Source organism: Dendrobates tinctorius, unplaced genomic scaffold (assembly GCF_039654945.1).
Source record: "Dendrobates tinctorius isolate UK_male_01 unplaced genomic scaffold, ASM3965494v1 ptg000132l, whole genome shotgun sequence".
In the NCBI taxonomy this organism is placed as follows: domain Eukaryota; kingdom Metazoa; phylum Chordata; class Amphibia; order Anura; family Dendrobatidae; genus Dendrobates; species Dendrobates tinctorius.
The window spans coordinates 3,056,968-3,068,700 of NW_027361800.1; the positions used below are offsets into that span (position 1 = coordinate 3,056,968).

At 40.6% G+C, this 11,733-nt stretch overlaps 1 protein-coding gene across 12 annotated transcripts in view; it reads left to right on the top strand.

Moving 5' to 3' along the window:
- PALM (paralemmin) overlaps positions 1-11,489 on the top strand; it is a 185,531-nt gene extending 174,042 nt beyond the window's left edge. For 11 of the 12 annotated variants that reach the window (XM_073543379.1, XM_073543384.1, XM_073543375.1 and 8 more), the window contains 4 exons: positions 6,108-6,129; positions 6,233-6,292; positions 7,444-7,575; positions 9,461-11,489. In XM_073543379.1, the coding sequence (XP_073399480.1) occupies positions 6,108-6,129; positions 6,233-6,292; positions 7,444-7,575; positions 9,461-9,978 (732 nt within the window). In that variant the 3' untranslated portion in view covers positions 9,979-11,489. The remainder of the gene's footprint in view (positions 1-6,107; positions 6,130-6,232; positions 6,293-7,443; positions 7,576-9,460) is intronic. The other variant, XM_073543381.1, reaches the window with a different exon arrangement.
- Positions 11,490-11,733: the final 244 nt, after the last annotated feature.

Consider the following 11,733-nt stretch of genomic DNA (forward strand, 5'->3'; position numbering starts at 1 on the left):
TCTGTCCTGCTCTAAAATATGCCAGTTCCTTCTTATTGCAGCCCTAATCTGTGGATCCATGGAACTGTAACGAAAGCAAAATGTGAACCTTTTCTCATTCTGAACCTTCTTACTGCTGCTAGATACTTCTTTATTGTTCTTAGACCTGTATTGTTGTTTCACTTTTTCAAGCGCTGTCGAATATGGTATTCGGATACCCTCGTTGTCTGAGCCTGTCGTATAAATCCTTGGATTGTGTATCGAAACCCTCTACGGTATTATTAAAGCGGCGTACTCGCAGGAACTGGCTATATGGAAGTGATTTTTTAATATGGGGGGGGGGGGGGGGGGTGGAAACTATCATAATGCAATACCGAATTAGTTGCAATTGGTTTCCTGAATACTGACATACATATGTTATCATCTTTAATCTCCACCAGTACTTCCAGGAGCTCTAGCCGAGCGCCTCCATAAATGTGTGTGAACAACATGTTCATCTGATTGACATCATTCAACTGGTTGACAAATCCATCAAACAGTTCTCTAGAACCATCCCATATGATGAATACGTCATCCACATATCTGCTATAGAGCTTGATGTGTTGGAGGAAATTATTATTATAAATATATTTTTCCTCAAAAACGCCTAGAAACAAATTGGCGATAGTACACGCTGCCAGAGTTCCCATCGCGGTACCCACATTCTGTAGGTACCATGTAGAGTCAAAAGTGAAGGCATTATGTGTGAGTATGAAATGAATAGCTTCACATACAAAATCAATAAAGCCCTGCTCTTTATCTGTAGTATTGACAATTTCTCTGATAATATCTACCCCCAGTTTTTTGGGGGATCCTCGTGTATAGGCTCTCCACATCTATGGATGCCAACTCGAAACCTGGTTGCCAAGTGAAATTTTGAACCACACATAAAAAGGCATCAGTATCTCTTATGCCTAAAAATACGTATTTTTCTGAAGCACACCGACAGTTATCAGATTCAGTGACATATACCAAATTAAGAGCCGACCCCACTTCTAGATATATTAGAGATTTGAGGTCTCTTCTCAGAAAATACGTCATGATGAATGTCATTACTCAGAGTAAGGCAGAGAAATTGCTGCCGGAGTTCCCCACGCGACCTCATTGGTACCATATACCGAAAATTCATAAATCGTTATCTTGCCCTCCAGGACGCCCAATCGTATCTGGGATAGGATCCATCACAGAACCCCTATCCCAGTATATTGATTGGTTGTTATGTCCCATGTTGAAAGACATTCCTTCTTACATGGCTGCGTGTACTATCGCCAATTTGTTTCTAGGCGTTTTTGAGGAAAAATATGTTTATAATAATAATTTCCTCCAACACATCAAGCTCTATCTCAGATATGTGGATGACGTGTTCATCATATGGGATGGTTCTAGAGAACTGTTTGATGGATTTGTCAACCAGTTGAATGATGTCAATCAGATGAACATGTTGTTCACACACATTTATGGAGGCGCTCGGCTAGAGTTCCTGGATGTACTGGTGGAGATTAAAGATGATAACATATGTATGTCAGTATTCAGGAAACCAATTGCAACTAATTCGGTATTGCATTATGATAGTTTCCACCCCCCCCCCCCCATATTAAAAAATCACTTCCATATAGCCAGTTCCTGCGAGTACGCCGCTTTAATAATACCGTAGAGGGTTTCGATACACAATCCAAGGATTTATACGACAGGCTCAGACAACGAGGGTATCCGAATACCATATTCGACAGCGCTTGAAAAAGTGAAACAACAATACAGGTCTAAGAACAATAAAGAAGTATCTAGCAGCAGTAAGAAGGTTCAGAATGAGAAAAGGTTCACATTTTGCTTTCGTTACAGTTCCATGGATCCACAGATTAGGGCTGCAATAAGAAGGAACTGGCATATTTTAGAGCAGGACAGAGATTTAAGTGACATAACATCCAGAGGGCCCCTTATCTCATGTAAATGTAGTGAAAGAATTAGGGATGTTTTGGTGAAAAATCATATGGTTACAGAACATGACAATTGGTTGAGTAAGGGAATTCCTAGAGGCAATTTTAAGTGTGGTCACTGTCCGTATTGCAAGTTCCATTGCACGGACCGCACCATACGCATGAGTGCGATCAGTCATACGGTTTCTGATTTTATTACATGCAAGACAGATCATGTGGTGTACGTCATTTTCTGCACGTGTCGGTTTTACTACACAGGTAAAACCATACGCCCCTTATACGTCCGCTTTAGGGAACACTATAAATCGCTTGGAACAGGGAAGGGGTTCCACGTCTAATCAGTCACGTCAGGGACATACATGGAGGTGACTTGTCTGTCCTCTCTTTTGCTGGTTTTGAGAAGGTGTTTTTGCCCCCTCAAGGAGGAAATTTACACAGGATTTTGTTACGACGAGAATCCAAGTGGATCATGGACACTTGTGCCATGGGTCCGACTGGATTTAATGATAGGATAGACATGTCTGTTTTTTTGTGAGGAATAAGCAGATATATAATTGTGTATTGTCCTGGGACTGATTTGCTATTTATATTATGATATTAATGCATGTATTTAGGTTTACCGTTTTATGCAATTATTTGTCATTTCAAATAACTACACGATAGAACTGACACTATTATCTTGCATTGATTAAGGTGTTTATTCCTGTTATTAGTACATCTTACTGGAATTCTCACAGACATATTTATATTATTGATTTTATGTATGATTTGTGCAGTATATATCTGTATTTTCATTCTTAGAATGATTGGTCAATCCTGCATGCGGTATTTTTTCAGCCGTGCTGATATATCACTGAGGTATTTTGGTTTACATCTAATTGCCTCATTTTACATTATTGAAGCACAGAATGTTTTGTATTAATACATTCGGTGTCTGTACATGTTTCTAAGTATATTTATATACCGCACTTACTTTTTTGTGCTTGCATGGACGACAGATGGTGTTAGCATTTAGATACATATGTCTGCCATATTTGTTTTATATTTATATCGTCCATACTATGCTATATAATTACGTCATAATGATAAGATGATCGTAACAGTTATTTATTTCTCTCTTAGGTCGCTCTCTTTGTACATATTGATATGTATTTGCATTTATTTGTATTTGTGCTTTCTTGCATCTTTGGTGTATTATCTCTTTGTTTTTAATTCACTCACGTTGTTTAGACAGCAGCTGTGGAAGGCGGAGTTATCAAGTGACGTAATTTCTATATGAATCCGTCACTCCCTTCCACTTTATGACCCGTGGAAGCGCTTGGATAGCGCAAAACGATCGTTGTCAGCTCCCTCTGCACTCCTGATGTCACTCCCCCGGCCCGACATGTGTAACATGTGCCAATAAATCAGGCAATATCTTCACCAGCTCATTGAGTGCGGCCTCATTTATACGTGGATATACAATATAAGAAGACATTTGCAATTTTAAGTGCTTGTTGCTGGAAAACACATGTGGGGTCAAAATACATCTATATTTGAATTCCCAGAGTGGTGTAATTTGCAAATTGGGTAATTGTCTGCTGTTCTGTCATTATGGGCTCTGAAAATGGAGTCTGCACACTATTTTAGAAAAATGTATAATAATAAATTTGTGTTCTAAAGGCCCCGTTACACACAACGATGTCCCAGCGATCCCACCAACGATCCGACGTGGATGGGATCGCTGGGACATCATTAGGCTGATCGCTGTTGACCTGTCACATAGACAGACTCACCAGCGATCAGGACCAGCGAGCAAGCTGGTATCTAGGGTAAACAGTGGGTAACTAAGAGCCGCGCGGCTCTTGGATACCCGCTGTTTACCTTAGATACCAGCGTGCACGCTGGTTTCCAGGATAAACAGCGGGTATCCAAGAGCCACCCGGCTCTTAGTAACCCGCTGTTTACCTTAGATACCAGCGTGCAGCGTCGCTGATCGTTGGTCTCCCACTGCCACACGCAGAGATGCGTGCTGGCCAGCATGAGACCAACAATTAAAAAGGGCCCAGGACGATCCTGCACGATCAGCGATATCCGGCGGGGGGGGCGGTCGCTGATGCATGTCACACACAGCGATGTCGCTGGCGAGATCGCTGTTGCGTCACAAAATCAGCGATCTCACTGTGTGTGACGGGGCCTTTACAGTCAAATAGCCGGACAGCCAAACAGTACTCTACAGCCACATATGGGGTATTACCATGTTTAGGAGGAATTCTGTAACACACAATGTGGACATTTTTTATCTATTTTTCCTTGTAAAGATGTAAAATGTCGGGTAAAACCACAATTTAGTAGTAAAAATGTAATTTTTTCTTCGCTGCTCCATAGTATAACATTTTGTGAATCATCTGTGGTGTCAATATGATCATTTTTAGCCTCAACACACATTACATTCTATTTACGCACGATCCATAGGCAACATGTCTGAATATGATAATTAGAATGTGCATCTAAACAAATGTGTGTTGAGGATAATACTTCGGTCCTTTGATTGTGGTCTGGAGTATTGTCACAAACCCGCTTCTCAGCAAGTGACTAGGGGTTGCGCTTGCAAGGGTTAATCTATCTTCTCTCACTCAATCCAGCATTCAACCTCTGTCCTATGCTGCAATGGGAGCATAAATCACACCCCAACAGAGATCACGCTACCCCGCTTCACACACGCTGCCACCACTCACTGGGGGATGAGTCCCGGAAATACTACTACTATTGTCTGCCAATCACTGGGATTATACTAAGGCTATGGATTCTTTTAGAGCATACAAGGTTCAAACTTATTAAAGTTTTAAGGTTTAATAGAAAAAGAGGCGTGCTTACAATAAAAGGATATAAAAAATATGGAAATGAAAAGGGACATACAAATATGCAACACAGTTATAAAATAAAAGGGAGAAACTTACAGAAATATCTAAACTTTGCAGTCTGGTATTCTGTTCCCTGAGGGGAGGGATATGAAATGAATCACATCAGCTTGGCTGCCCCTCAATGTGTGAACAACTTTCTTTGTGGACAGCCCAATTTATAGGCTTAGACTGGAGACCAGACCTCTAGACCGGCCTTTCATGTTAATATTCTAATTCCTGGTTTGTGACTGGTCCACGACTACTTTACCAATGAATGCATTATTTGTCTGTAAACGCTTTTTGTGGTAAGAATCCCATAGAAAGTAGAAAGTGTCAGGCTGCACTAGGTCCCATTTGGCGTCTTCCTTCAAAGGCATCAGAGGTGTGAAATAGTTCCATTCTATGCCTTCTCAGAAAGGCACCCTGAGGTCTGAGACCAGGAAAATGGCCTTTTCTCAGGATAACATAAGTTATGACCTTTGTGAAGAGCTGCAGCCAAAGAGCAGATGCTAATTTACTGCCGGTCATACATCCATGCAAATACATATTTTCACTACGAGTATATAAAGGCAAAATGCAAAGTCTATGTGCAATGCTAAAGTCTCCTTGAATGTCCTGTGCCGTGCTTGCTTCCAGAACGCTCTGGCTCCATGGTACCTACACTTGCATTTTCCCAGTGATAGTGTGCGTCGTCCTTCACTGTTAGGTTCGGTGGTCTAACTGAGCCAAAATAACAATTGTTTTTTTGCTCAATGTGACTTTACTATAGTGCTTTTTAGATATTTTAAATTGGAAAGACATATCTTATGATAATATGTACATTGTTATTGCATGAAAATCAATTATTAATCTGAAGTTCTCACATCAGTTCTCACATCAGCTTTAGCAGCTGAGGAAAATAATCTAGGGAATATAGCTAAATGATATTAAAACTTATGCTACAGTAATATGTTGTGTTATGATCAGGAACAACTTGGCCTAAATTTATGGTCCAGGGCCTGGACCCATACATATTGGTTTTTAGGCCCCTGTCACCCAGCAGAGAAGGCTGAAGCAAGCGGTTCATTATTCCGATGGCAGCTGATTAGTTGATCTGCCCTCATTTAGGATGCTGCATGGGTGAAGAGGGAAGTATCTCTAAATGGGTCACATTATGGGAATATTATCAGATAATATTCTTCTCTTAGGTGTGATGTATTGCTGTTATGTCACCTCATGGATGGATGGATGGATGGATGTTTGCACACACTAATTTCCTTGTGTTTTCTTTCAGACCATAATGAACACTGCCAGAGGTACGTTCTTCCGTACTTTATTTGGGTCTCATCAGAGGTGGAAGCAGGTATACATTTCTGCTTAACTGTTATTTTTAAGTATCACTTTGTGTTTTTTCTATAGATCAGACCACGTCACAGTCCCCCGTTAAGAAGACAGACAGTCCAGATATGATGAGAGCAGGTGAGTAGATGTCTGACCAAGCTAGCAGGGTTTGCAGTCTCTCACACCGTGCTGGGCATTGCTTGGCTGTCTTAGCATTCAGGAGAGAGGCATGACTCGGCTCTTCTGAAGTTAACAGTGGTCATGTCCCCATACCATATAATCTGGAGACAAAAGCTGTACTTGGATACGTCATACTATATGGCGCAGCTTACGATTTTGACACTGAAACGGGCATCGATAAACCAAACAGCATGCTTTGCTTTTTCTGTCCCTGTAGCTGAGGCTACACACAGACTTTTGCTTGTGACATCTCATGACAGTGGCAGTTGGTAGGCAAACACCATGCGTGAGACTTGCTTGTATAATTCACCCTAGGTCTTCCTTCTTGATATTTTTACAGTTTCAGACTAAATGTATTCCCATGGACTGCGACTGTTGCTGCCGTGATACAATAAGTCTGTATGTACCCTGAGCCTTCTTGAGACCTTGAGCAGACAGCTTCTCTCCCCATAGAGAACAGTAATCTGTATGGAATCCATTATACTTGAATACACGATGGATGATTGGATGCGTATGGGAAAACGTAGAATCATGTGCAAGGAGCCTTACTTACCAGATAGAGAGAAATAGAGGAAAATAGCAAAATAGCTATTGTGTTACATATCCCAAATTGTTAACACAAAATCTCTGCTGCAATTACATTATGTAGGCTAAAATAATAAATACATTGAATTTCAGCAATAGTGATATCAACCTAACATCAAGATGTGGAAAATAATATTTTGCATTTACATTTCTCTTTGAAAATGTTTTTTTTTTTCTGATTACCATAAATTAATGATATCACTAACACCATATAATGTTATTAGCATGTTAGCAAGACTCCTTACACCAGCATATTGCTATTCTGCAGTGATGCCTAACTGTGCTGATCACAGTCTGCTGCTGGTGCCCTTGGTTTCCTCACAGCATGAATAACATCCTACTCCAGGGATTAAGCAAACTGGAGAAAATTGCCGTTACCCCGCTATCTTCCTGCTTCGCTAGTCTCACTTTACGCTCACTCCCTCCTGTATCTACCAGCCCTTGCTTGTTGCCCCTCAGCAGTATAATGAGAGGGAATGAGGGGTATTGTGAAATTTAATGTCACTGTCCTGTTTGTGTCCCAGCAATGTACTCTGTGGAGATTACAGTAGAGAAGGACAGAATCACAGGGGAGACTAAGGTCCTCTCTAGCAACACTGTGCTCCCTCAAGAGTACCCCATGCAGGGGGTCAAGGTGTATGAAGATGCACAGAAAGGTAGGGTTCTCTGAAAGGTCAGGTGTTTTTTTTTCACCAGAAGAAAATTTCAGTAGCAAACCTCTGATCATGTTATTGAATGACACATAGTTATTTTTACCTGTAAATCAAGCTGTGACCAGTCGGCCATACTTTGGAGTTCTGGAGTTTCTGAGCTTTTAATTCAGCTCTTTCTTTGAAGTTTTTTCTTCCACTTCTTTTTGTTTCTATAAATTCTGTGCTGTTTTCTTTCAAGTTTCTTATTCCTTTATACTTTATATATTAAAAAGGTAATTTTCTTCACATTAAATTGTCCTGTATGTCACATACAATGGTGGTAAATTTACAATGTAATTGCTTTGGGACCTCTGTCTTATTAATAATCTTTATGCTTCATTTCTTCATGAGTAAACCATTTTCCCTTCTTCCTGACCAGGCACATTTGTGTCTTACAGTACATGCACTATTAACGCCTATAATTTTTTTTCTTATTCTGATATTCAAATAATTTTGCCTCTTTTTTGTGATACATGGGGCATTTTAACATATTACATTATTTTTATTGCTGTATTCCACTGTAACTGGGATGGTATGTTTATGCCAGTTACAGGGGAATTTTTAATGAGTCATTCAATATGACTTAGGATAAAAGCCAAATCAGAATCTCAATTTGTTATTGGCCCTCATCAGTGCAAAGTATGAGAACTGATTTGGCTGGGTGACAGCCTCTGGACTGAGGTATAAGGGGTAACGTTTCTCCTTCTGGAGAGTGACATACCGTCTCTGGCATGCAAGGTAAGGAAGCTTATTTGCCATGCAATCTCGATAGTACCACCTGTTGTAACCAGCAATCCTGCAAGTCACTATCGATCCTTCAATGAGTCTTGCAATTTGACGTAACATAAAAGCCAAATGAGAATTTCAATTTACAGACAGTGTTTCGAGCTATTGACCCTCAGTGCAAAGTATGAGAACTGATTTGGCTAGGTGAGAGGCTCTGGACTGAGGTCTAAGGGGCAATTATTCTGCTTCTGGAGAGTGACATACCGACTCTGGCATGCTAAGGTAAGGAGGCGTCATATTGCAAGACTAATTAAACGGTCAATAGGATTGCTGCTTCCAACAGGTGGCGCTATAGAGTTCGAGTCCTCTTCCTCTCTGAAGATGCAATTTGCATATAAAATTTCCCAGAGGAGCATTACACAGTGAATAAGCCTCCTTACCTTGACATGCCAGATACAATATGTCACGCTCCAGAAGGAGACACGTTACTCCTTTAAACCTCAGTCCAGAGCCTCTCAGCAAGCCAAATCAGTTCTCATACTTTACACTGAAGAGGGCTGATAGCATGAAACACAATGTCTACAAATTTAGATTCTCATATTGCTTTTATCCTAAGTCTTATCGCAAGACTCATTAAAGGGCGATAAGTGACTAGTAGGATTGCTGCTTCCAACAGGTGGCGCAATAGAGTTCAAGTCATCGTCCTCTCTAAAGAGGCAATTTGCACAGTGAATAAGCCTCCTTACCTTTGCATGCCTGAGCCGGTATCTTACTCTGCAGGAGAAACGTTACCTCTTAGACCTCAGTCGTAATATGTCTACACAAGTGCTTGTTCATTGCTTTTTATACAATGATCGAGAAGGTCAGCATGGTAATAAACCATGTTCATCTTCTTTCTGGGAATTCTGGCTGCATCTCATAGCCAGCTTCTCACCCCCACAGCTTCATGATCTTGTACAAACTGCTTATACTGGATTGACGTTCTAGTGCATCAGTGCAGGGTAAAGTGTTGACTGTCTGGAAGTCTATAAGCAGTAAGGAGGGAGTTAAACAACTGCTTTGATTTTGTGCCTGTCTACAATATGCTATGTACTTCTTCATCATCTCTTTAATTTGTCTACAGTTGTACATGCAGTGAGATCAGAAGTTGCAGCTCCCAATGATACCATTCACCAGCTCAGTTCCACAGAGGTGGAGGATCTCATCCACAAGGCAGAGGAGTCAACCCTTAGTGACATTTCCTTGACATCAGATGAAAAAACCTCAATCCAAAGAGCATCTCCTCGAAAAGAAATTCCCGGTGTACAGGCTCGACCTCCTGAGACACCATTGGGCCCAGAGCAACCAGTAACCATGATTTTTATGGGCTACCAGAATGTGGAAGATGAGCATGAAACAAAGAAGGTTCTGGGTTTGGAAGAAGCCATAACTGCGGAATTAGTTGTCATTGGTGATGGTGAGCAACAGCCAGCTGTTGATGGAGAAGTACCAGAAAAGGCACAGCACCCTCCCAATGGTGCTCCTGTAGAACCTCCCAACAAAAGTGAGAAACCAGAGACCAATGACACTACAGCACCCAAGAGTGGAGAGCAGGACCTAACTATGAAGAAACAGAGATGCAAGTGCTGCAGTGTGATGTAAGCAGGTGAAGTTAGGGAAAAGGTGTGCCTTTCCTCTAACCATCATATACCATAAAGCCTGAAACTGGAGGTTGTACTTTACCATTAATTCTGAATGGAGAGCTATTACCCTAAGCCTTTAGTTTATAAAAGGGGTACTCTTTCTATCCACCTCAGCCTTTGAGGGAGACCCCTCCATGATTCAAAACTTTAACGGTTGGCTCTTTTCTGCTGTATACAGAACTCCTTATGAAATCTAAGAGCAGATTCTCCTAATAATCCACAAGCATTGTGGGTAATATTCATTCTATTCTGGGTTTGTAAGCACTCAGACTAGGAAGGAGACTTCCATTTGCATCATCTTGAGATGTATTAGAGGAGCATCACACAACTAGCAAGTGTTCCTTCTTGGCTATATTTGCTTCTGGTATTTCCTTCTGAAGAATCTGCAGCTCTCTCTATATATTATCAAAGCTACTGCCATTTTGAATCAAGTAAAATCATCCTGTGACAAATCAAGTAGATGCCCCCTATTTCCTCTACCTCCTATGATCATTTTTATAACCACCAACCTGAACTGTTAAGAGGAAGTTTCAGAAGATCTAAACTGAAGGTTGGACAGGAAAACAAATGGATGTATTAAATGTTGGGTATATGTAGGATTTTTCAGCTGAATGTGTTACAACACAGTACAATTCAGGAAATGATGTGATGAAAAGAAAAGCGATAAGGTCAACATGGCTCATGAGTCTCGAATAAATTGCAGGTTTTGAGAAGTTCAGTAGGTTTACATTTTACAATAACATTCATTACACTTAAGCAACAGGAATCGAAACAAGCAATTTAGTTTGCCCATTTTATAAATATGGAAGAACAGATATTAAGTTCCGACTGAAACAGAATTACCATTGACTTCAATAATGACTTAAATGTTGTCTTACCACCTCATAAAGATGTCGAGTAATGAAAGCTTAAACTGATTAATTGCAAATTCATTCCATTCTCAATATCGGTGTTTAGCACGTACTACTAGCCTCGTGTTAGAGCCCCTGTGTAATATCTGACCAGTCATTACAATGTGCTCCAGTGTGTGACAAAATTAGTGTTACAAGTATAGTCATTTGCATTGGTTTTTGTGTTTTATTAAGAGTGAAGTCCAGAGACGTGATATGAAAGTGTAACTTTATTTTATTATCCCTTAGCTACTGTATATTATTTAATATTCTGCAAAACATTGTAATGATGTGAATAGAGAGTTGCTGCAGGTTCTACTGTTATGACCTTGACTTTCACCTTCTAGCCTTTTATCTATGACCCTTGTATGTTAACTGTGAACCCTATAACCCTGGCTGCTTGTGTACCCATAGTGCGTGACATGGAGGTGGGTGGAGCCCGTGGGCCCTAGCTGGACCTTCAGTATATTGGTGCCTCTGTCAATTGCTCTGCCTGCCTGTTACCCATATCCAAACATCCCCTACTTACATTTCAAATGTAAAACATAAAAAAAGTAAATAAATGAAATGTGTCATTAAATCTCATGCTGCACCATGGTTTATGTCCGAATAACTGAGAAAAACGCACACAGATATTACACAACTTAAAGGAACACAACCTAAAAGTGAAATAATCTGAAGATAATCTCACCCACATTATTAATAGTCTGCAGCATGTTTTCATGTTTCTGAAATCTTGCAGAGAACAGAGGGGTTAAGGTCCCATTACATTTAGCATTGCACCAGCGATCCCAACAATACGACCCGGTCAGGATCGCTGGAGC